This window comes from Pseudopodoces humilis, chromosome 2, assembly GCF_049639895.1.
Source record: "Pseudopodoces humilis isolate 2021_Gansu_Grassland_sample_001 chromosome 2, ASM4963989v1, whole genome shotgun sequence".
Lineage (NCBI taxonomy): Eukaryota > Metazoa > Chordata > Aves > Passeriformes > Paridae > Pseudopodoces > Pseudopodoces humilis.
This window is the reverse complement of record NC_142201.1, coordinates 88,930,964-88,957,904: the sequence shown is the minus strand read 5'-3', so window position 1 is coordinate 88,957,904 and position 26,941 is coordinate 88,930,964. Positions and strand designations below refer to the sequence as shown.

The 26,941-nt window shown below is 36.4% G+C and overlaps 1 protein-coding gene across 1 annotated transcript in view; it reads right to left on the bottom strand.

Moving 5' to 3' along the window:
• Positions 1–26,941, bottom strand: part of SPAG17 (sperm associated antigen 17) — an 83,577-nt gene that overhangs the window by 23,706 nt on the left and 32,930 nt on the right. Inside the window, exons 13-27 of the mRNA XM_088051306.1 lie at positions 26,535–26,685; positions 24,677–24,907; positions 22,604–22,692; positions 21,818–21,934; positions 20,057–20,211; positions 16,901–16,980; positions 15,189–15,271; positions 13,627–13,854; positions 12,332–12,443; positions 11,668–11,793; positions 9,489–9,602; positions 7,186–7,388; positions 4,516–4,636; positions 2,362–2,690; positions 172–301 (exon numbers count right to left, since the gene is read on the bottom strand). Coding sequence (XP_087907432.1) covers positions 172–301; positions 2,362–2,690; positions 4,516–4,636; positions 7,186–7,388; positions 9,489–9,602; positions 11,668–11,793; positions 12,332–12,443; positions 13,627–13,854; positions 15,189–15,271; positions 16,901–16,980; positions 20,057–20,211; positions 21,818–21,934; positions 22,604–22,692; positions 24,677–24,907; positions 26,535–26,685 — 2,269 coding nt within the window. The remainder of the gene's footprint in view (positions 1–171; positions 302–2,361; positions 2,691–4,515; positions 4,637–7,185; positions 7,389–9,488; positions 9,603–11,667; positions 11,794–12,331; positions 12,444–13,626; positions 13,855–15,188; positions 15,272–16,900; positions 16,981–20,056; positions 20,212–21,817; positions 21,935–22,603; positions 22,693–24,676; positions 24,908–26,534; positions 26,686–26,941) is intronic.

The following is a 26,941-nucleotide window of genomic DNA, read 5'->3' as shown; positions in this document are numbered from 1 at the left end:
AATAGGAGAGAAATTATTTGCTATGAAGGTAACATAGCAGCATGCAGCAGCTGAGTACAGATAAAATTGCATTTCACATTGTCAGAATTTTCAGACTAAAGAAATATACTCTTTACTAAGTATCATCAGCCTTACTAACTTTATATCTGTCTAAAACACAAGAAATGTTACCTTTCTTAGTGCTGGTCTCAGATAAATTCTCTGATTCTGGTGAGGGTTGTTTTTTGTCTGGAATTGTAGGTGGTGGTAAGACAGGACCAGAATCAGGGCTCTTACTCACTGTGCCATCAGCAAACAGAATCTACAGAAATCAATGACATACTAAAGGTTAAAATCAATTCAAACACCATTAGAAAGTCTTAATGTGTCACAAGTGTGAGTCACTAGAATACTGTGTGATGGAGAGGAAAAAAGTAAAATCTCTCATAATGAATACAAGAAATAAAGAAGCTATTTAAAAGAGACTTAATAGAACAGACTATTTCAGTTGGAAGGGATCTACAATGATCACCTGGTCCAACTGCCTGACCACTTTAGGGCTGACCAAGTTAAAGCATCTTAGTGGCATTGACCAAATGCCTCTTAAACATTCACAACCTTGGGACATCAACCACCTTTCTAGCAAGCCTGTTCCAGTGTCTGACCACTATTCTTGGAAAAGAAATGCTTCCTAATGTCTGAACCTTCCTTAGTGCTCCTTTGAGCTACTGCCATGTGTCCTGTCAGTGGATCCCAGGGAGAAGAGATCAGCACGTTCCCCTGTACTTCCCCTGTCAGGGAGCTGCAAGAGCAAGGAGGTTGACCCTCAGCTTCTGTCTCTCCAAAGCAGACAAGCACAGAGCCCTCAGCCCCTCTTCTCAGGATGCACCTGCCAGCCCTTCCACTGGCTTTGTTCTCCTCTGGACTCGTTGCAGGATCTTCCCACCACTCTGAAGTGGCAATGCCCAGAAGTGGCGCCAGCACTCCGGGTGAGGCCGCACCAGGGCTGAGCACAGCAGGGTGATCCCCCCCTTCTGCCCGGCTGTGCTGCCTGTTTGATGCCCCCCAGGACACGGTTTCTGCCCTCTGGGCTGCCCAGGCACACCCTGCTGACTCTCACTGAGCTGCTGCCACCTGCACCCCCAGGGCCCTCCCTGCAGGGCCCTCCCCAGACTCCTCTCCCAGTTTGCACTTGTGCCTGGTGGTAATACTGTCCCACGTGTAGGATCCAACAGTTGGTTTTGTTAAACTTCATCCCATTAGTCATTGCCAGAAGGAGTGCTATTTTCTGCAGTTCATGGATATAATTAATGGGGATTCTTCTAGGGGTGCTATAAACACTAAAGATGATTATTCTTTGACTAAATGGTCGTAGGTTAATGACTTTTTTTTGGTAGCAGTGATAATGCATCTGTATTGACATATTGATCTGTACTGAGATATTCCACATGTCTAGGACAGCTGTTAATTTTTTAGCCATTATGATAGTTAACAAAAAGAAGTCTTGGTTATTTATCTAATTATAGCTGGTTTCTAAGATCCATTACACTCAACTCTTGACATGCATGTTCTCTATGTGTCAGATAAACTCTCTAGAGTCTAGATAGAACTACTCCAACCATTCCTAAATTAATTTATAAACACAGTAAGATGTATAAAAGAAATGGACAACATATAGAAACAGATCTTAAAATTGTTACTGTATGGAACAAAATATTTCTTCTTTTTTGAATGTTTATCATATGCAATGAATTTCTGATGATTCATAGACATTAAGTTAATATTAGGAAGGATGCACTCATAATCTTTTTAAACAAAGGCTGCTGTAAAATCATGCTAGGCACATAAGATCTACATTTTTCTACCAGAAAACAGTATGTTGAGAATATACAGATATACAGCAGCTACTTTCGCTGCATATTTCTCAAAGGGATATATTTCTCAGGAATCCTGGCTAAGTGGCTTAACATCTAGTGCAGGTCAGGTCTTTCTGGAACCCATATGACTTTTTAGACTGAAAAAATATATGGATGCTTTCATATTGCCAAAAATACCCAAAGCTGAACTCATCCATACTTCAGATGCTAAAATCTAGGAATACCATTTTCTGAACCATATTCAGCTATTTCCTAATCACAAAGTTGCCTGAAATTTTCACATGCCTGAAATTTTCACACTTAAATTTCCCTAAGTTCTGACTCTGGACAAAGTGAAGAGTGTTTTAGCCTTGACATGGAAGCATAATTCAGTATTACTTAACTCCTTCATCTACAAACTGGACACTTCTCGATCTCAGTAGACAAAAACAAGTTTAAGGGTAATCTTCCATCACATTGCAATGTACTAAATTGTAGTGCTTGCAATGAATTCTACCAAACGTACCTGGGTAGATCCATCCATCAGGTACTTTATGACAGTTCCTTGACTAGTGATGACCCTTGACACCTCTTGTTCTGTTTGCCATGACAGAGGTGAATAAAGGTGAGAGTTCTTTACCATTTGGGGATAACTCTGTCTAACCACAATTTCCAGAGTAGGCTGCTCAGCCAGTTCACTTTTGGTGTCTTCATGCTTTATTTCACCTTCTGTAACCTGATGTTCCTCCTCTGCAGTTTGCATAACCTCTTCCTCCTCTCCTTCATCTGCTTTGGCCTCACTTTTTTCTACCATCTCTTTCTCTGCTTCAGTGGAAGTGGCTTCACCTTTCAAATCTGAAAGCAAACTCTGAATTAATACTGCATAGCACACATTCAAACAGTGCTACAGACCCAGCAACATGGTGTCGACAGAAGACATGCAACTTTAGCTGAGTAAGACTAACCCTCCTTGGCTGAAGCTATAATCCACATGGTAAAAGACAGACTGATTTCAGAGCAAAGTTTGAAACAGTCACCTACTCAGAAACTCTGCATCTTCCTGTAAAGGTGGATATCTTTCCAAATGAAAACTAGGGAAATTTGAAGATAGATTTATTAGGGATGCCAAACTTTTGGAAGACTTACATCAGGTGAATGGAATTCCCTAATTGCCCATAAAGGTGAAAAAAAAAACCCAACTGAGTTTCACCAAGTTTGAATTTGTTATAGAAACCCAAGTAATGTACTCTGTCTGCTTGAGCAAGTAAGTTTTTCAGATTAAATGGTGGCAGTGTTTTCAGTATGCTAATGAGTATAATTATGATAATTGTATTGAGAGACTCCATGTATGTGTCTGTAATCGCTTTGCTCACTTCAATTACTCAGGATTTCAACTTACGCCTCTTGCCAAACTATGTATGCTTGAGAACACTCTGCATGTTCCTTAGTTCATGTCAGATTAATCATTTACTGGGCTGTACAGATTTGTTGTACATAGGTATTAAATGACATCTGTATATGCCTGATGTACAGATCTGGTTTTTAAAACTAACTAGATGACAACAAAATTCACATTTGTCTGGTTCAAAACCTAATAGCATGACTAAAAAAAAACCCCAAGATTTACTACACTTTACAACATGTAAAGATGAACCTAACACATTTTCAAAAACACTGGAAAAAATAATTATTGCAGAATATTTGTCAGGCACAGAAGCTCTAAAGTATCCATATACCCCATCAGTCTTCTAAAGGAAATCTAATGATAAGGGCAGAAAGGCTTATTGTGTTTTCTCTGTATGTACTGGATGGCATAAACCAAAGGACTTGTGTGAAATAATTCCTGTTTGAAACTGATGGCATCTTTTAGAAAAGCAACAAAAAAACCTGATTGTAAAACATCCAGTAGCAGAGACTCCATCACAACCTTGGTTAGGTGTGCTAATCACTCTCCATTTAGGAGTGTAATGTTCTTACCAAATGAGTACAACTTAGATCTAGTATAAAGTCGTAGTTTTCAGTTTCAAGACCCTGAAAATTGTAACAAGTTTCTATACTGCGTTTACAAGCTATCACCAAAATTCTGCATCCTTGTACTTCAGGCTAGCACCAGTCACTTCTTCAACCTTTTCTCTGGTAATTAAATGGAGTTCTTTGGTGAAATGAGCTCATTATAAGATACGTTTTCTGATGCTTTAATAATTTTTGTCATTCTTCCCTGTATCTTTCAAATTAACATTTTGTCCTGGGACTTAAGTACATATACTTTCAAAGGAAGTGCAGATATGGGTAATGTAACCAACTTCACGCCATCACTCAAGATTCCTTAATATATATGTATTTATTTATTGAATTTGCTTGTTTTTCTTTTGTATTCCAAACTACATGCATATTCAAATGATTATCCAACATGACTCCCAAGGGCTTTTTAGGGTTGCTACTTCCTTTGCCCTCAATCTTTTATGTTCAATAAGTTGTGATTCTAGATTTTATATTTGTTTGAATAAAAACATACTGTTCATATTGCAAATCCTATTAAATATGCATTATGACAGACTTAGCATTCTGACATGTTAAAAACGTTACTGTTACATCTAAACCCATCAATGAAGAAATCATTTTCTTCTCTAGTCTTAGCTTCTCTTAAATTCCTTACTTTGCAGTGTCTCAGAAAACTAACCTCGAAACCTTTCACCGAGAAAAGTCAGTACAAGTCCATTGGGACAGGAGACATTCAAACTTGGAAAAGCAGGAGCATCTGACATCTCTTGTGTTTGGGGAACTGGTTCTTTCTTTTCCATCTACAGAATGAAAAATTAATTAAGTTCTATTCCACGTTTTAAAATAATAAAGAAAAAATGAGAGTACAGATTTAGTCTGTACAGATTCCATTTTAACAATACTATTTTTTTTTAAAGAGCTGTTTACCACACAAAATATTTAACATTTTTAGAGTTTATGGATTCAGAAGTGGAAACTTTAGTTATTTTCTTTGATTATGCTGTCTTTTTTCATTCACCTTGAAGAATCATCCCCTCAAAAACCTATGTAACAATGGACTGCACTAGGCCTGTAGTCATAAGATGAAAAAGTTTTGAGTTGCATACATAAGTAACAGAAAGAACTTGTCCTGGTATTATCCCATATTCTTGCTTTTTAGCAACAGAAATAGAGCGGGGGGAAATGGCAGATATTTTGCCACCTATTTTTCAGCATAAAAGATGCTGTAAGGTTTACAGTTAATTTACCTAATATTACTGGTAATTAAGGCTACTCTCAATACCCTAAGATTGTAGTCAGAGCATCATGAGGTAGAAATCACAGAATAGGGCATAAGTAACCCTCAGTTGTCATCTACTTCTCCCTAATGGTAAAAACAATAATTAAGTGTAACTATACCATTAGTGAAAAATTCTAATGTAATGTATCCTAAAGACTTTTCCTTAATTAACCTCACTGACATTTTCCCACTGATTCACTTGAACCGCTACTGCAAAAAATCAGTTTACCTCTAAATACTTCTGATAGTGATACAAGCTCACATAAGAGACGATGGGTTTTTTAGGTCTTTACAGAAGACTACTCTGTCTCTCAATTCAAGATCAAACCCAAACCAATTCTTTTAAAGCTCTCCCACTGGATAAATTTTCTAGACCTGTAATCTTAAAGCTTTTATTAAAACTTCAGCATGGCCCATATTTTTCTTGCAGTGCAGTATCCGTAACTGGACATAATACTTCAACTGAGACTATACCAGCTCTAAAAGAAAAATAACTTCACATATTTACCAGACTATACTCCTTTGTATTCCCATCTCAGTGGTCTTTGCCCTTCTCACAGGAAGATGGCATTGTTGACTTACAGATAACTTGTGATCCATGACAACTCAGACCTTTCGCTATAGAACTGTCACTGCCACAATTGTTATGTATTTTGTAGACATAATAGACTGATAATTTATATGTGTAATTGTAGAACCTACCTCTTATTCTTACTGAATTGCATCCTGTTTTACAGACCATGTCCATGTGAATTTGTCAAGTCCCATTTGGATTCTAATCTGATTCTCCAAAATAGACTCAGGTGCTGTATGTACCAATATGGATACTCTCTATCCAAGGTAATTCCAAATCAAATAGTTAAAAGCCTTTTGGTTTAGAAGTCATCCTGACATATTTTTAATTATAGGGCTAATTTTCTATAGGGTTTGTTTGTTCCACACAATTGCTGTATGTTATGCTGAGTGTTGTTTGGCAACTCCCTACACCACCTTCCATACTGAAATTAGTTAAGAAGCCCTTTTTGTGGATATGCACAGAATCTGTTTTACAACAACAGCCACAGTGTTGCTTCAGCTAAAAACTACTTCAGAACAGAAAATCAGAATGAATCTGCTTTCCAAAGATTCATTCCAAAGACCTGTAATATGATAGAAGTACTTCGGTTAAAGGAAAAAGTAACTTCCTCAAATTGCTGGTCCCTGGCTTGTTATCAGCCGGAAAGACCAAATTACAGAGAAAGATTCTGCAAAACTGTCTTCACTAATTTGCTGGTTAGCTAGACTTTTGAATATGGGTTTCAGGAAGCATAAAAACTTCTGCTTGGTTAAACTAAAAATGTAGCAGTTCTTGTAACTGAGATAATAATCAGAATGGTTCAAGTTGGAAGGGGCCTTAAAGACTGTTGAGTTCCACCCCCCTTCCATGGACAGGGACAGTTTCCACTAGACCAAGGTGCTCAAAGGCCCATCCAAGCTGGCCTTGAACACTTCCAAGGATAGGTCATCCACATCTTCTCTGGGCATCTGTTCCAGTGCCTCAACCACCTTCACAGTAAAGAATTTCTCCCTAATATTTAACTTAATCTTTCAGTTTAAAGCCATTTCCCCTTGTCCTGTCACTACATGCTCTGGTAAAAAGTCCCCCTCCAGCTCTCTCATAGCCTCACTTAGGTACTGGAAGGTGCATTCTAAGGTCTTCTAGAGTGTTCTCCAGGCTGAACAACCCCAACTGTTCCAGTTTATCTTTGCAGGGGAGGTGCCCCAGGCCCCTGATCACCTGCAGTGTATCAGCTGTAACTGTAAAGCCAAAATTGACAAAAGTATGTGGGCCATGGCAGATTCAATGCTTTACGTCAGAGAGTCATAAAGACTAAGTTCATTAACAGCTGCCAATACATTCATTTGAGAACAACTGAAAGAGTAAAACATAGCCTTAAGAACACCACAGATTGTTAGGAATTTGTAAAGGCACAGCTCAAAGCCCTCTGAGAAGAATATGTATTTCATTTACAGAAGTTCATGCATTTGATTTTTTGTTTATTTGGATTGGATATTTGTGTCTTCTCTCACCTTTTCTTCTTCTTGCTGTACAAGGTTATCAGGTGATGAAGGGGCTAATTTGCCACGGTTTCCTTTGGCAGAAGCTTTTACTGATTTTTTTCTGTCAACCTTATCTTTTTTTGTAATGGGAGAAACTGCTGTCGGAATTATGGTCGGACCATGAACAGAAGGGATGTTCAGAATTCTTGTTAAGACAGGACCTGTTTCCTCATCTAAGGAAGGGAAAAGCAATACTTTCAATGTAATTAAGTTTCATAAATGTAGATGGCCACATGGTACTTTTTAAAAAGATTTTATGCTAGGTTTTACCTTAGAAATAATAACCTCAGTGGGGGAGTGTGTTATTTCAGATAGAGGGACTAAAGATACGAATATTTAGAAAATCTTTTCACAGAATGACAACTTATTAGCCTAAAAGACACCTTGAAGCTAGTGCTTCCCACAAGCTGTCACTTGGTCATCGCCTCAAAAATAAAAAAATATGATTTTAAAATTCTCTTTTACCTCCAGAATACTTAGAAGTGGAGACATTCTGAGTCTAGTACCTAGTAAATGACTATGCTGTGTTATACTTTATCATGGGCTGATCCAGCACAGACTGACTCTAGAAATTTTGTACTACATAGGTCTATTCTGCTATAATTCATCAGAAAGATTCTAATGATCTAGACTTGACAAGACTCTTGCAATTCTTCAAGCCAAGCATTAGGACAGCCTGCTAGGCATGTCAACAGGAAGTAGTCCTGTTGCCCTTCAAAACAATTTATTGAAAATAAAAGAAATACAAACTTACATTTTCTCTAATTATTTCAACAAACTGACACTTCTCTTTCATTGAAATTTCACCCATGCCTTTATTTTGGTTGACATAAAAAGACAAGGAGATTATTTCTAATATAAATGTAAAGTGATCAGAAGTTATCCTTTGATAATGCTGGATAAATCAAAGAATTATTCAAAACTTGAAGAAATATTAACATTTCCTCACAAAATAAAATAAAAAGTTGTATAAAGCTGAAAGCCAACTTGAGCCTTTTGTCACCTTAGCTTCCCTAAAATGAGGATGAAATAGATAAAGTGTGAAAAGCAGTAAGAAAAATGAGAATTAGAGAGTTTCCAGAAAACTATTTCAGTACTGCAGGGAAAAAGGGTAATTTGCACACAATTTAACTGATCAGTGGAGAGAAACTGCAGATTTCATGGTATACCATTCTGCTCTAGGGATGGATGGCATATGAGAATCATCTAAGAGAGCATTTCTGGTCAGAATTATTCTGAGCACTTATGATACAAAGACCCATGGGAATTTGGAACAAACAAATGATCACAGAAAAACTGCAAGCAATCAAAGAATGCCAGCTAGCAGTGCTCTAAAGCTCAACATGGCAATGATTATTCTAATATAGAAGAGGATGATTATGGTGAATGTGAAAAAACCTAAACATCACAGCTGACATGTAGGTGTTTAATCAGATGTGTCTCTCTTTTAGGCCAAAATCCAAGTTTTTTGCAGGCCCCTATTGTGAATGCTCTCTCTGTCCAAGTCTAAAAAACCTTTTTTTAAGTAATTAATTCATAAAATATATTTGAACAATTAAAACTGAGTGTAGAGTTGAATGGTTTACCACAGTCCACACAAAGATGCATTCAATTAAATGTTTTCATATTTTAAGAGCTGAAAAATCCTGGAGTTATTTTCTGATCAGAAAAGGGTTTCACTTTTATCCATAAGATGGTTTCAGTGGCCTTTCAAACGTAACGGAAACAAAAAGCTCTTGGTAAAAGCAGACGCTGTTTTCACTGTGGTTTTCTGAAGCAATTGCTTCCAGTTGGTGAATGTGTTTATTGAAAGGCTGAGAGAAATCCCTCATTATGTCTGCGCAACTGTAACCTAAAGTCCAACTCCTAAAGTAATATGAAAGTTCCATAATCACCTATATAAGTTTACAAAAATATTATTTCTTGGAAAACCAAGAAGACTCCTCAGAAAATCACATTTTCTTTGGCTCAAATTAATTGGCTGATTTTGCTGGGCTACTTAATAACAATACTTGCTCTGCTCTGTTTTCACAGTAAGCAGAAAAGCTTGGAGACCTCCCTCCATTTTGGAAATTGAATCATAGAATATTCTTGACAATGTAATCTCATTTTGAGACTTTCTGAAAATTCTCCACCATGTGGCAACAGCTGCTGAGAAAAGCAGAATTGCATGCAACAAATTATTGGGTTAAGAAGTGTATGAAGGGAAAAAAAAAGGAAAAAAAAGATCCCCCTATGGTTCTCAAATATCTTCTTCTATTTGCTTACTTTACCTGCTGGCTCCCCTGTAGGTCCATAATAGCTCAGAGACAGCTGGATTCCATTTTCTAAGGTGGCTGAAAAAGATCCAAACTTGCTCAGACCTTTCTTTTGATTTTTCAGTTCTCCTTAAGGAAAAAAAAAATTAAAAAAAATAATTTTAAAGATAGCAACACATACTAGAACCACCTGACTGGTGTCTGGACTGACTGGAAACCAAAGGTTGGTGTGAAAAGTGGAACCTCAGCGAGGATGACTAACTTAAATAGACTAAATAGACTAAATAGGGCAGGGAAAACCAACATTCCATTCATAGGGTACTATATATAATAGCCAGTTTTGTGCAATACACCTGTGGTTTTCTATCCAGAAGCAGCATTCTAATTAGCTAGGTGTGTAAAAACAGGTTTAATAGCAACAACTAGTGTAAAGCCTTATGGAATTTAAACAGCAAAAGAACCTAGTTCTGAAGTTATGGATCCTTGTTTCTTGGCTGACAAGAATGTTAAAGTGCCCACTTCTATTGCATGTGGCCTATGCACTGATAAAAATCACTGTCCCTCACATGTTGTCACAGGGACAGGAGCTGAACATCAATTATCCCTGAGGGTCCCTTCCAACTCAGGATATTCTATGATTCTATGTGTGTACTTTGAGGAGAAAGTGAAAGAAAGGCAAAAAGCTGAGAAATTAGATCCAAAGACACGTCTGGGATTTGTAAAGGTGGATCAGAAGCCAAACTCACTTAGAGGTGCAGACCAAGGTGTCATGTGATAAGTATGTCATGGTGAAAACCACATGAACTAGGCAAGATACACTTCCTAAGACACCGGGTCCTATCTTGCCTCTACTTCAGCTGCTAACTACTTTACTGCCTTAAAGAAATGCTCTGTTGGTAAGAGAAAAACTTGGGATTTCCCATATGGGGAACAGCTTCTTAAAATGGTGAGGAGTAGCAGAGAAGACTACAAAAGAAGGTTAAGGCATGCCAAGCTATCCCCCAAACTCATCAACATGGGACACATCCTGAGACCTTGTCTGCTCTTATTTCTTGTCTGTCATTTCAATGCTTATTGCTGAATACCGTATGCAGGATGGTGTTTTGGAATTTTGACTGCTTTACACATTTACCATTGTACCATCAAGCCACTGTCAAGTATCAGAGTGGATTGATTCTTGTCCTCCCTGCTGCCTTTCTATAAGGTGCTCCTGTTTACATGGGAGGAAAGTCTCGCACTTGTGCCCAGTGAATACAACTTGTCTCAGATACTCACACACTGGTTATTGCCAGTACTGTCAGGCAGACCCCAGAATTATACAGGTCAGCTGTCAGAAGTGCAGACAAAAAAAATCTTGTCTGTGGAAGGGATGCAAATTTTGTATTAAAACAACCTACAATTACATCGCTGGTAAGCCAAGGGGAGAAGCAAGAGCAGGATGCTTTTGAACACTGATGAAGATGAAAAGAGCTAATATGTCTAAGTTATCCTTTTCCAATACTCTTCAGTTTGGTGACAGCAGTTCCATAATACTTTCGGCAAACATATACACAAATTATTGCAAACTGGCTTCCTTCTTGGAAACACTCTCACCAGGGTTCAGAAAGAATTTGGATTCAATGTTTTCTGAGTATTGTATGAATGTATGCATACATACATACATGCATACTGTTGTTGAGTATGTCAAGCAACAGTAGAAGTTGGTGGATTGCAGAAAGATCTGTTTTCAAAGCAAAGGTCTTGAGGAGGCAGTAATGTTATGGTCATGTGACCCACAAAAGGAGGTCTACATCAAAAGGAGAAATCTTCCTTTTCAAGGGCAGGTATTTACTTTGGTCACAATGGGCAGGATTCAGTTTTCATCTTCCTGGGCTTTCTCAGGCCACGTTAAGATATGAAGGGTCCTCCACTGAAGAAGAAAACTATTTTCTTAAGGAATGGTGATTTCCTTTCTCTGGAAAAGAGACTGGTTTGCACATACTGACCTGCACTGTGCTTTTACATCTTGCTAAGAGCTCTCTCTACCGTGCCTAAGTCAGCCAACTGGATTTTCACTTTGTTTTATGGAACACTGACTTTTCTTACTTTCTGCCATTAGTAACAATATATTTTCTGTTAGTTGATAAGTTTTACATCCAAATATGAAATATGTCAAACTATTAATTCTTTATATCAGTGATATCAATCCACTGACCTGATTTAATTTGCTGTTCTTCATTAATTTCCTGCTCTTCAGCTTCTTTGAAGTTTTCCTTGGGGTCTGTGATATGAATTAAGAAATTGTGGTTGTCTTTTATTACCTTCACCTTTATCAGAGTTTCTGTAAATGCAGAAATGGAATACAATTATTGCTTCCACCAGGCTTCAGAACTTATTTGCACCCAAATAAATGGTGCACCTGCAACTTTAAAGCACTCAAAAAAGAAAATTTCTCATAACTGGACTGAATTGTGTAGTAGAAAACCAACGTGGCAAAATTAGGGTTATCTGAGTTTAGAGTAAATATTTTAAAACTTCCTGATAATTAGATCTGAGAGTCTGCAGAAGAATCTTCTGCTTAGATATATTGCATTTGACTGGAAAAATAATTTGAACATTCTGGAAATATCATGCATCAGTTGCCATTGAACAAATAAATCCGAACCAATTTTTCTACATTTCTAGTTTTCTGGTATTTCATTTATCTGTTAACTGTTAACATAATACAGGTAACTGTAAAGATTAGTAGAGATGCAGCCTAATATGGAATTTCTTCAACTGAATTTTGACTGCTAGACATGAAAAAGCATTTATGGATTATGAAATTATTCCTCAGTTAGCACTGAGTCAATGCAAAGCATAAAGAAAAAAATAATCACTTTTTACAAACTCTATCTTCTCTACTTGAATCTGTCCTCCATCGGATGGGAAAAGATATTGATTGGTTCCTGATACTTGAATGACATCATCCCCTGTATTGTAGCCATGAAACTGGAAAAAAACAAGTCTTAAATTATCTGTAAACAAGAAAGGCAGTACACATGAAAGAGGTAAATGAAGGACATATCATCAGGATCACACTGTATTGCTCCACACCTTTTGCTTAGAAATTTAACTAATGTAATGAAAACTTGACCAAATATTTAGCATGCTATTGTCATACCCAAATATTTTCCCAGTTATTAACTGAAGAAAATTGTTACATGTGAAAACCATCATAGAAACTGATGAGTAGCAAGTAGACTGGTGGGTTAACACAGTGTGAGAGAAAGAAAATTTCTGATGAAGTACAAACAGACAAAGTACAATGCCATGGGGTCATATAAAGGGCAGGTAAAGATTCAGCTTTCTACCCTGTAGGTTTTGGAATTCACACACTGTAAATCTAATTAGATTGTTATGCCTTCCAGAGTGCCACAAGATGGCAAAAATTATCTGAGTTTGAAGCCTGTACTTAAGCAAATTTAGACTGAATTATATTGATGTATGCAAGTTTTGGATGCAAGACACACTCTGCAAATACAAGGTGGTGCAAACTGCTGAAAAACTGTTTGAACTAAACTACCGAAGAGCTCTCTCTATTAGTGCAACAAGAAGGGGAGCTGCTGTCTCCATTGAACTGTCTAGACAGGAGTTCCTGGGATTGCTAGTGACATGAAGCACAATTACAGTTTAGATTTGATGTGCTTTAATCTCCAAGAGCGAGCTGAGCTCTACATTTTCTGTTGCGCACATGCCAATGGAGTTACTTTCCGAAATACAGTGAAAATATGGATTTTAGATAAGGGCACTTCAAGCTTGAATTTTGAAAGAGGAAATATAAGACACAGTGATTTCCAGTGTGGACAGTCAAAATTTCAACTAGGTACAGTAGTTCCTTACTATGGAAGGTGGGACAGGTTCTTATGTTCCCCTTTCCTATCCCACAAAAATCTCAATGATCAACTTATGTTAGTGTTCATGTCATATTACACTAAAAAAAAGAATAAATTAAATAATCTGGTGTAGGATAATCTTGAACATCCAAGAATTGCTTTCAAAAATTTTTAGTAAAGGATCTGCTGCTAAAACAAGGGAGGTAACAAGACTCAGTTGGGCAACTTTGCCCTGAACTCACATTTCACAACAGATAATAGCCTTGCTGTAATCTTGACTCTATAATACAACTCCTTACCTTATAAACTTTCTCAGAAAATGGTTCTGGAATGCTATGATCCTCCTCAAATTCAGGGTCTTTTGCTGACTCATTTTGAGACATCTTTTCAGAAGGATTTTTGTTTGATTCTTCACATTCTTTATTTTTATTATCCCGTCCTTTCTTTTTACTTTGCAATTTTTCTTCCCTTTCTTCCTTTTCTCCTTTTTCTTCCTCTCGTAATCGGTCCTGCTCCATCTTCCAAGCCTACATTTAACATTAGGAATTAAACAGACTGTGTTTATCTTTGTACTACAAGATATTTCATATGTGCATGCTGAAAAGAATAGAAGCAAACAAAACCAAATCAATGTTCAAACAAAAACAAAATCAAAGTTCTCAGCTAAGACATATTTCAAAAGTCTTACAATATTATGTGCCAAATTTTGGATAAAATTACTGATTCATTCAATCTACAACAGCAGCCATTATTCACCACAGGAGATGAATCAGGTGATTATTCATATCTTACACAATCAGTCACAGGAGAACAATTTCATTGAATACTTTTCCACAATGTTTACCACCAAACCACAATGTATCACTGGTATAAGCTTATTGCCCAAATGCAACTGTGAGATAAAATTATTTTATTTTTTTACAGAAAGAGGAATGAGGTATCAATGCCAAAATTATCAGCTTGCATCAGGAAGACATTTGAGATTTTCTGGAATATTTAGGGTCTTGCAGTACTTTATGGTATAAACATACAAAAGCAGAAGCATTTCTGGGGAAGAAATGGCAAGCATTGAGAGTTACAAGTCAGGTGTTAGCCTCAACTGAGCTGTGACAGTTAACCCCATTTCCTATCTACGTTCCATGTCAGGACTTGAATTGCACAGTGTTACACACTGTGGGGAAGATGAGACATATGTTTGTGAGGAGTCAAAAAAAAGCAGGGGAATATAATACCGATAAATGAGATTTGTGCAGATTAATGAATAATACCAATGCTAAGACCTAAACAACCGTGTGCTTAATCCCTACCTCAGCCAGAAATCTACTGTGCAAACCTGGGCAAGTCAATTAATCTGTAGTGAATGGTCATGGACTAAATCTATAAAATGGGATTCACTGACATAAGGGAACTCTGAGGTACCATATTTACATTCCCTAATTTCAAAGAGCTGTAGACAGTAAATGTACTGTTGGGTACACAAGTACTTACCTGGATCTGGATCTTATCTTTTCATACCTTTAAAATCAGAAAACTTCTGTAAATAGTTTTCTATTTATATAGGGATATTCTATTTATATCTAGGATAAAATCAGTAGGATATTATCCATAACTTTAATTTCCTAGTATTGAAACAATAAACTGCTTTGGAATTGCCTAGTCTAACTCCGAATAGTCTTCCCTTAAGAAAACAACACAGCATGACTCACAGTCAATAAGGAATAAATTATAGAAAATAACATATAAAAGAAATAACAACAAGCAGAAAAACTAAGAGGACTCAATCAAGCCTACATAAAGAACAAAGGCTTACCTTCCCAAGAAAGCAGTGCTATCTAGTTAATTTCAGAAATATTTGCCTCACCTTCAGAGAATCTTCTCTGATAATGAGACTTTCTTCACTCTTGGATTGAGACTCTGTTATATTCTGAGGTTCAGGTGTGCTGCCTTTGAAAAGTGAAAAGGAGAATAAGCAAGGTTATAAATATAGGAAAACAGAATAATTTTTAAAAATGGGGGGGAAAAAGATGTGCAAGTAAATAAAAATGCATATTTAAAAGCAGAAAAAGCGTAACTGTACAATAAAGCAAACCTTAAATATATTTAGAAATAAAATATAAAGTCTGTTTAGGTTAGAAAAAACTTGATTCTCATAACTGGGGACCAATTACACTAAGTAATATATCAACAACATGTGTAAAGACTGGGTCTCTGCTTCTTGCTATTGGAGGCTTTGTTCTCACAGTAAGTTTGTTTTAAACTGAGCCAGAACAAGCTCAACACCGGAGTCATAGACATTGCAACCTTTCAGGACAAAGAACCCAAATAAATGCCATCTGAACCTTCAAACCTTCACTAAAGAAACACTCACCATATCCCTCATTTACTACTACGGCTTTTTAGCATCTATGACGTATGAAAAGCGTAGCTTCTATAAGTGTAGTTTTATATTATGCTTGGATATTTACCTTCTAGAAAAGATAATTTAAAGAACACTATCAGAAACTTCTAGTTAAACTACTTTGTACGATAAAGTACAAATTGCAGTGTCAGTGAAATTGAAAACACCTAAGGACACCGTTGCCCATCCGCATGTTCCAGCTAGAGGTGATTATGTCTTTTCAGCAAGTGAACTACTCCATGAATCATAACTGTCACGATGCACCACGTGGGCAAGATTCAATCTAGCTCCTGTGACAGCTAGATATGTACAAATTATGATTTAGTAGTCATAACTGTACTTTAAGTTTCCAAACTATAATCAGAAGTGTTAACTGGGTTGAGGAGTAATGTTTCTATTTTTGTAAATGCTAACTGCTAGTCCTGGGAAGTTTCAAAGTACATTCTCAAAAAAGGTAAGAAAGCAAAGGTTAAACATAAACAAATAATTGTTAACACCATTTAAATACACAAGTAGCCAATTTTGACAAAAGTTCTTTTTTGTCAATAAGGGTTTTCAGATTCTGCTGCCTGCTGAACAGTTATTGTATGAACTGCTTACAATTTTCACTACCCAAAATGTTGCTTGTAATTCAAGTTTGCTCTGCAGTCTTGTCAATTCAGGTTTCCAGTTTTAGCTTCTAGCCCACATCTTCTGACTTCCAGCTTTTATCCTGCCCTTTAAAAAGGAATTCTCCTGCACCATGTTGCCAGCTTTAACTACTGCTCACCTCTTCATATGTTCAGTCATCTGAACAGATTCATATTTGTATGTAATCCTTAATCTCATTAGATAAGCACAGTGATTGAAAATGCAAGTTGATACCAAAGGTGTCAGTTTTCAGAACAAAGAAAGATGCAGAATACATAAATATAGTGATTTAATTAATTCCAAAACATATTTATCCCTATATAGATATCAAAACAGGGTCATCCTATGAAAAAACATAGGCAATTCTGCTCTGAACAAATTTGTGTCTCAGCACTTAGAGTGAAAATTTAATTTCCTAGAATACAAAAACAAGATATCCACTTCTGGCTTTCTTAGTAAAGCCAGTTTTGTGACAGCACTGGCACACAGTCCAAGAGGGCCTTGTGCTGTGGCTTTTTCCAATTTAAAAAACTCTATTTCCTTACCCATCTTCTCTTTTTGGTATTTAGCTTCTTCTTCTTTCACCCAGTCTTCAATTGAGTCAGCCACCAGCTCAAGATAGTTCCTGAAAAGCAAATTATCCCTCTATTTAATATAATACAGTTTTCACTAATATGGCTTCAGGTCAAACAAGATCACTTGGCTTCTCAGTTTCTTATGCAATGATTATTCTCCAGTCTTTGAGACAAGTCTTGTATTTGACAGGATTTCTCTCAGTTTTTACAGGAACTGGTACTTTTGCCTGGCTGGTATTTGCTTAGTATATGCTATACTTGAAATTTTGGTTATCCTTTCCGCAAAGAAATGTAAGAAACTTGTCTGCCAAAGAACACTTGCTCCTAAAGAAAAATCCAGGAAATCAGAAAACATCAAGGCATTCATTTCCAAAAGGTTCAGAGCCATTCTCATCCTCACTGTTTTACCACTGAATAACTTAATTTCTTAGTTGCTCTTGATTGATGTTGATTTTTAGAATATGCTTAAGATGTTTGTTTAGAAACTGAAGTGTTATTGTATGCAATACAAGCTCTTCTTTATCAGTTTGACAAGAAGGGTGTTTGGAAATTGTCATCCAAACCCAGATGAGAGAATCAGTGTACCATAACCTGCCATGAATTCAGAATACTCACAAGTAACAATTAAGTTGAAGTGAGAACTGAATGACAAACTGATCCGGAGTTTGATGCTGGCATCTGCAGTTGCATTGTCTCATCTTCCAAAGGTGTCTGAAATGACTGCTAAAGTAGCTCACTGTAAACAACTGCTTTCAAGAAAGAAGGAAGCCTGGGAATCTTATATCCAACTACCACTCAACCCCTCATTTGGAGTTTTATCACAGTTCTTGAAAGTAAAATTCTTCATGTGTGCAAAATTGAAAGGAGCTTTTGAAGAATGCATCTGATTCAGTTGCCTAGTCTTCATGATATTTTGTATTTACAAGTTCAAGATGATTCAACTGTATTCAAAAATTCTATGTGGAGTAGAGGCTTTTGGGTATGAACATGTAGACAATACAATCAATTCTTGACCTCATGTCAGTTTTAAAGTTCCTTTTGCAGCAGTATGTCCAAGAGAATAAATATGTAGGTCATGTACACAGGCTGGAATACACAGGTCAGTTACAGCTTCCAGATATACAAGTCTCTCCCAGCTTCTGCAATGTAGCTGGAGTCTGCTTTGGGAAACTTGCATGGAGAACAGTTGATCAGATGTATACTCAGTAGGGAGAAGGTTATTCTGTTCATATTTGAAGAAAAGTGTACAAGCTATAAAAAACTATGGTGTTGAAAACAAAAGGCAAAACTAGTCTGGAACATGGAGTTACCAGTTCTGGAATAACTTGAAGATGAATATATGTTATAAATAAAAAAGAGACTATTCGTGTGGAAAATATTTTAGGCCAATGAAACAGTCATTCAAAGTCTAAAATACACATTCTATTAATATGTATTCTGATGTCACTACTGCCAATGTCTGACTCAGAAGCATTTCTCAGAAAGGATTATTCTTTTCCAGTAACTTGTGTAATGTGTTTACTATGAAACTATAAACAAATGTCATTAAGATTAACTTTGAGCAAAATAATGATTTTGATAATGCCTGAATACATCTGTCTTCCTGATAGAGTGGTCACTTATTCTAATCAGAATTAAAATGTTTTCTATACACACTTATCATTGCAGGTACATGTGACCATGCCTTGGATTCCCTTACTTGGTGGCATTCATTAGATTTCACATGCAGCCTCCTGTTGCCGACCCTTTAAACAGTATAATTTCTGAATTTTGGATGTTCTACATGAACTACAGGACCTGATATCCATAAAGAAAAAGGAAGGTAACTGGGATCTCCAGGAGCAAAAGCTGCTGCAACATCAGAAATTTAATTTCCCCTTTGCATGACAATTTGCTGTAACAGGATTCACTGTAATCAAAATGAAATTATTCTGTGATTCTGTAACCAACAGATTAGCAGATAACAGATTTTTATTCCAGACAGCAGCTGGAATAAAACAACCCTACAAAGATGGTCTGTAGTCTATAAGCTGTCACAATAAAGAAGATGAAGAAGTAACAAGTGAACACAGATATAGAACTCTTATCAGAGAGATTGTCAAGCACTGCATCTATTGTGCATTTGTAACTCTTCTGAATGAATGTGTTCACACTGATGAAAGTGTGATTGTTAAAGCTATACCAAAAATTAGAATGATAGTAATTTTAACAAAATAAAAATCAATAAATTGTTACTAAACTCATCAGGAGTCAGTTATTTCATACAAAGGTAAAAAAAATACTACTCTTAATTAGTAAGTAGAGTTTGTGCCTGTTTTTTGGCAACTCAGCAGGATCTGGAAGCTAACTGCAGGCTTCTGTCCTCCACAGAAGCGTTATGTTGCTTGGAAACACACACTAGCAAATATTTATGATACCTTGTCTGGAAATCTGAAATGATCTTTAGCAATAAGGCAGAAACAAGTCTGATAATGTGCTGATTATTTTGCAGAGTATAGGCAGGTATCAATGCTGATATTCATAACATATTCATAACAGAACCAAAAGAGGACCTATACCTTCAAAAATTCTAAGTAGCATATATAGCATATATAGCAGTGGTATATCAACCACTTGCACACCTCTAACTGGTGAGCAGATATTGATAAGGAATTAAGAAGAATGTTATTCCGTGACAAGCAAATAAATAAATCTAATATTATCAAAAGGATTTGAACTTTTCTCAAAAAGACTTCCCACTAAATCACTCAATTTATATATATATATATATATAGTTGAAAAACCTGGTAAGTATATACTAAGACAGAATTCTTTTTTTTTAACATTCTTCACCTGCTATGTCCCCAGTACAATTTGCTTGATGTGGCATTCCTAATATGATTTTGTATGTGTACATTACTTACATTTTTATATTTGGTGATAAGGACCTACACTCTGCATTGTTCTCACTCAGAAAAGTTCAACAGACTTCTTTTGATACAGCACTGTTTTTGACCTGCATGACTTTCTTTCTCGTAAATGTGTCATATAGCCATATCTTAATTTCAAAGCTTTGCCCTAAGCACACCTGCGGAGGCTTTCATGGAAAATGACTGTGAATGAGATGGGGAAGATAAAATCCATTACCTGAATCCAACATTAGAGTGCAGAGCAATATTCCAAGTCTCTTGGCACAGATGATGTTGATTCATAGGATTGTGAAAAACCATTAGTAAAGAGTTATCTTGGGTATGATAAAAGGAATCAATACATCTATATTCTCGGGATGCTGTATGAAGAACCTGAAAAGGAAAGAAATAAAGGTACATTCTCCCTGCAGATGGTAGCATATGTGCAGAGGCTACACGGCACAGCCTTGAGCAACAGGTGCTCCAGAACACTTTCCTACAAGATGTATTCAAAGCATTTGGATTCCAGCAACCACAATTGTTCAGGTAGGTGGAAATTGGAATTGCATTGCTATTCATGTTGAGAACAGATAACAACTATGCTCCACCTTCTGAATGACCATGAATGAAAACACTCAGCTGCACAGAACCCAAACAAATTAAAATATTAAACAAATACTTAAGTTTAAATAATAAAATGCTTAAGTAAATAGTAAATAAACCCAGAATTATCATATACCAGATAAAAAGAAAACTAATTTACTTTTTTTTATCTCAGTTGAGCTTACTTGGTATTCAGTTTGGTACACCATGACGTGCGCATCTCTGAGATTTGCTGCAACCTACATTTTTCCACTCTCCTCTGCAGTGCCCCATAATTTTCAATATTTATATTGCCTGCAGGTTGAAGCTTATTTTATAGTCATATGTGAAAGAAAGCCTTCTTTTAAACTATTATTTTTCAGAACTATGCAACTGAAGGTTCTAGAAGGATCTGTTTTATCATCTTCCCAGGAACAGAAGTGAGGCTGATTAAGCTGGTAGATACCAGGGTCCTCCTTTCTACCCTTTTTAAAGATGTGTAAAATGTTTCACCTTATCCAGTCATCTGGGACTTCACCTGACTGCCATAACTTTTCTTTCAAAAGGTTATTTTTGGCTGCAATAAAATGATATTTTTATTATTTTATTTTATTTTCCACCAGTATCCTTTTACTAGACTAATTATTGCTAGTTAAAGTAGTATTAGCTAGTTATGTTACATACAAAGTGTTGCATTGGAATGCATGAGCAGACATAAAAATTGTCACACTAATGTGGTGCTGCAAAAGTCCAGGCAGCACTTCCTTGGCCCATGTCTAGCATGTGTCAGGCTCAAATAAGAATTACAGCCTATGAAGCTGTATGCAGCTGTATACAGCCTATGCTCAAGGCAGCACAGAACTAAAAATCCACTCCTCCCAAGAGGATGCCTCCCAATTCAAGCCAACTACACTGGAACATGTCTTTCAGATTTGCCATTCTGTCTTTCTGCAAGGTAAGTTTTAGTGTTTAGCCTGCAAGATTTCTATAAATTATACTTTTAGCCCTTAAAGGGTGAAGTACTGTAACAACCAAATTTTCTGTTTGTCCATAAAACATACACTGCACAGGTATTTTCAAAGTATGTTTTCACATCCACTGCAATGAGCCCCAAAACTGCTACAGAGGATCACCCCTAAGGGCAAGGTGGTTTTGTCTCCACCACACTTTCAGCTAAGAGACTTGATGCCAAACAGGACAGCTCTGTTTTGGCCAAACCAGGAAATAAAAACCCATTACCAAATAAATTTCACATGAAGAACTAAGAAAGTAGCTAAAGCACAATGAATTTTGGTAAAAATGAAAGATAAAACCGAATCAATTATTGAGCAGAAAAATACCATGGACTCCACTACTACTACTTTATAAAGCATTCTGAGGGAGGACTGTATATCTGAGATTGCCAGTTCACAGATACCTGATGAAGAACATGTCGTTCAAAATGCTCTTCCAAACTCCAGTCTGTCAAGCAACGCCTCTGTGTCTTTTTTATTTCTTCTAAAATTGGTCCAAGGCCATCATTTTCCGGACTCATCTTAAAATACAACAAACCAAAATAATGAATATCAACATTTCAGTGTCAGTATTAAATTGACTGTAATCTTGTTGGATTAATAGACAGCATCCCATGTTGCATCACAGTTAACTGCATAATAACTGTGCAGAGGCATATGGCACTGTTTAATAAAAAATACAATTACTCCCAAGCTGGTTTGGTTTTGGACATTCTATGACAAAATAGTCTAAATACTTTTATTATTAGCGTATATGTTTTTGAGTTCTGTAAGCAATTATGAGTATTCAAACATATCCTATAATGTGATTTTAAAATTGCTATGTTTATTATGGGATGTAGTATGGCAGACAGGTGATTCTGAAGATTCTGAAGATGCCAAACTATACAGTTTACTAGTGTGACACAGTTTGACAATTTCTTTTAAACTTTCCTGTTTGTATTTGACCCCTGGCATTCAGCAAAACCAGCGCAGAATTATCATTAACACTTTCATTGAAACCCGTCACCTTGGAATTCAAAGAAAGTGATTTCACAGTGCTTAAAAGTTATGTCAGTATTTGCCAAACATCATAAAATTAACATTTGCACGCAGCATTACAAAGGAATCCCCAGTAACACAGCCTGGCATTGAGCAGTATCTTCTGTTGACTCATGTAAAGTCTAGTTGACTCCATTTCTCACACTTGCCATATCAGAATAAAGAAGATCCAAATCTATGTTCAAAAGAGGACCAACCAAACCATCTCCTTCATCTTCGTCACTTGCTTCTGTATGCCCTGGAAATTGAAAGCAGAATTTAAAGAATTGTTCCAGAAATTTCAGCCTTACTAAGGTTGGAGCAACGCAATTTCCCTAGTCTCCTTGATGAGACTGACGTCAAGTTGAAGCCTCCTTTTTTCACACTTGTCCAATAAATACATATCTGCTACACTTCATTACTAAGAGAGCACTTTAAAGTCCAGTGACAAGTACCAGATAATTAAATAAAATTTTAAAAAAAGAAAAAAAAAGAAAAAAGGAAGAGTTTATAAAACCCACTCAAATCATGCTTTCTATCTGACCCATTCTAGCCCACTAAAAATACTCTCAGAAGTATCCTCCAGATTTGTAAACAAAGAACCATTTTTCTTCATACTTTAAAAAGCAATCCCTTGCACAGATGACTAAAAAATGATGATTAAAATAAAAGACAAGACCAACTGTTTTGGTATTTTCACACATTTTTGACAAATGCAAATTATAATGTTTTAATTAATTTGGTTTACACAGATCCATAAGCTACTGACAGAATATTACTTCTCTGAGGGTCTGACCAGTCATTCCATTGTTGAAATGAACACCTGATACTAACAGCATCACATCATCACTTTAACTTCTATATTCTCTTAATTTTAAAAAATAATTTCCTGTTAAAATATTTCTTCATTCCCTAAGTTAGTGCAGAGGTCACTAGTATTTGATTAAAATTCACATGTACAGGAAAATTACTCTTTCTGGTGGAAAATACACCAAAATGTATTTGTTTGTAAGTGTCTTATAACCAGCTCAGCTTCCAGACATATATCTTTAGGCTCTGCTTCTCTTGGAAATTACTCCTGTTTACTGACTGCCTTTAGAAGATAGAAGAAACCTGAAAGCAAATGTTTTATTTTCCTGGTATTTGCTTTTGTGCTGCAGAAGTGCTGAAATGTTGTTATGCTTGTAACTGAAGAATTCAATATCATGACTAGTATAAAAGCAAAATACACTAACACCCAAGCATGTTCCCACGATGCAGAAAAAAAGCAGATAAGAAGGACTCATTTTTGTCTGCTCCAGCCTTCTAAGAAAAGGATCCCAACTAAGCTGCTTGCTTAGAGATCTCTATCAAGAAAGCATGGACAACATCACAAAGTACTGCATCCAGCTCTGGGGTCCTCAGCAGAGGGAACACATGGATTTGTTGATGTGGGTCCAGAGTAGGCCCAGTGAAGATGACTGGAGGGATGGAGAACCTTTCCTGTGAAGACAGGCTCAGAGAGTTCAGCCTGGAGAAAAGAAGGCTCTGGGGAGCTCTTCTTATTGTGGCCTTGGAAGAGACTTCCAAGTAGGACCTGTAGTCATAGGATAAAGAGCAATGGTTTTAAAGGAAAGGAGGATAGATTCAGACTAGATAAGGAAGAATTTTTTATCATAAGGGTGGTGAAACACTGGAACAGGTATCCTAGAAAGATGATGGATGCTCCATCACTGGACTGGAGGTCAGATTGGACTCTGAGAAATCTGATCTAGTTGAAAATGTCTATGCTTATTGCAGGGGTGCCAGAACAGATGACCTTTAGAGGTTCCTGCCAATCTTAACAATGATTCTATGATTCTGTGATCATGAATCTAAAGGTATAATTGCTTAAACTGACCTAATTTCTACTTTTCTTGAGTCCTGAAAAAATAATCATTGTTTTTAATGCTGCTTTTTGGCCAAAACATCTCCTTTAACCAAGCCAAAAACATTTCATTACATTAGAATCTGCAGGAGAAAATGTAGAACTTCAGCAAATTCTTTCTGCATCATCTACAAATGTTAATGCCGTAGTACAAAATAGCTTTTGTCTTTATTCTAATATTTCTAGAGAGTAACTCAATGTATAGGCTATATAATACTTGAAAATTTGTTGACTTGTACAAAGAAGAAAAATCACAACTGTGCAATAGCAAATGATATGGTAAGACAAATAATGGATTCAAATTCTTCAGAAGTAATGTAAACAGAAAGCTTTTTACCAGAGCAGCTTGAGGATTTCTCATTAAGCTTCTTTTCCATATGGAAGAGTTGTCTCAGCTGTCTTGCAAACATGGCTGGATTATCCCAAGGGATATAAGACACTTCAGCATCACCTCCAACCCTAGATCCAGAGCTCTCCAGGAAACCAGAGTCACTCAGCCCAGTCAGCTTCAGGCTTTCAAAAGTAAACACTCTGAAGGCTCTTTCTACTTCAGCCCAACTCAGATGTTCTAAAAAAGAATTACAATCATTAACTGAAAACGTCCTTACAGCTCAGCAGAAAATAAATACAAGACTATTTAAGTGTATTGTTCTTGGCAACTCTGCAAAAGCCAACAGCAATTTCCTTAATGGTACTGGATCAACTTATGTGGGCTACATTTTACACTGCATTCGAAGTTGAACGCTTCCAAATCGCAAAATGATATGCCTACATATTAATCCATCTTAAATGAAGTGGTCCCTACATCTGAATACCTTCTGGCTCATTAACTTTATAAAAATGATGTTGATTTTAAAATACTGAGTAGACTTTATCAGGCCAATTAGCAACCAGTTATTTTCAGTTCATAAAATGTTTCCATTGTCTGTAGCTTCTCAAACAAGCATCAATTTTTTTTTCCTCTTCAGACAGAATTTTACACACAATTTAAACAGAAATTTCAAGGTGCAAAGGCAATAATTAATCTTGTTTATGCTTGTATGCATTCATGAGCATATAACAGTGATAGTCATGCAAAGGACTGAAGTTTAAGACTGGTAGTACAATGTTCAAATTACATAAAGAACATCTTCAGTTTGAAGTGTTTTCTCTTTAGAGTGGTTAACTACCCAAGCACATTGTATATCTTGAGAATGTTGGATCTCTCATCTTCTGTTCAAATTAACCATCTCCTTTGATAAAAGCAAAGGCTTTTCTAGCTAATTTACCAGTTAGGAAAGTCTGGCTGTACAGTATGGACCAGTGAGGATCATCAAATTCAACACCCATCAGCTGGAGGACTATAGCAATAGTGAACACTTTAATAGCTTACAGTCCAAAATTAACATACCAACAACTAGAAAAAACACAGCGAAGTGTAAATTAATCCAACACAGGGAATTCGGGATGAAAGAGCTGGGAAAGTACCTTCAAGTCCTGCGCCTTATACGATGACATGAATGTAACCAAAGGGATTTGGATGTTTATATTTCTTAATAACTTAAAGCAGACTTCTGATACTTCCTAAGGGTATTTATGTGGTCTTTGGGATTGCTTCCCACTGTATGTCATGGTGGCAAACACTCCAAGAAAAGGTAACTGCAGAAGTAATTATGGTTGGAGAAGTCAATGTATTCTTGGTTTGATAAAGGGACAGTTATAAAGTAGCTTTATTATTAACACCAACAGCTTACATAGAATACATTCTTAAAGCTGTGTATTGCTCCATAAAAACTGTCTACCTAAGATACATGTGTTTTACTTCCAAAAGTGAGTTGATAAATTAACATAGTTTACATCAGCGTCTCTCGAAATGCAAAAACTGCAGTTTTGATCCTAGAATGTAGCTGTTTTTTTCTCACAATTAGTAAGAGTTTGTATGTTTGCAAATATAAATAAATAAAGTAGTTCCAAGATACTCCCAGCTCTCAGGTACGCAATATTTAACACTATTTATCATGAAACTGAGGTCTGAAGTTAGGGTTAACTTGTGTAGTAGGCTATAATTATATATAAGCAAGAATGTGAAAGTGGGAAATTCTGCAAAGGTTTTTTTTGGCAGCTTGAAAATCTTGTCCCAGAATTCCTGCTATTTAAGAGAATCATCAACCAGAAATAAAAAAGAATGGAAATTATATCAATGAAAATCATTTTACCAGTAGTACAATAATGCATGAGCTCGTGAACTCTGGCCAAGCGTTTAGTGTTGTTTTCAATTGAAGGAGGGGTGAAATGGATAAGTTCTGTAAGAGGCAGTTTATCCATCATTTCATGCTCAATCTTTTCTGGATTGAAGTTCTTCTGGACCTGGAACAAAAATCAAAGGACCAGAGTTAAAGTAAACTTTCACACTATTGACTTCCAAAAAATTATGTTTGAATAAAGAGGTCTTTCTACAGCAGAAGACATTAGCATGTGCTTAAGTCAGTTGGACATAAACTTAAGCTTGAACATGGGCCCACAGTATGGTTTTGATACATGGTGTCAGATACTGTCGGCAGAAAAATATTAGACACATAAGAGAATGACTGACAGCATAATAACAGACATTTTTTAGCTGTTA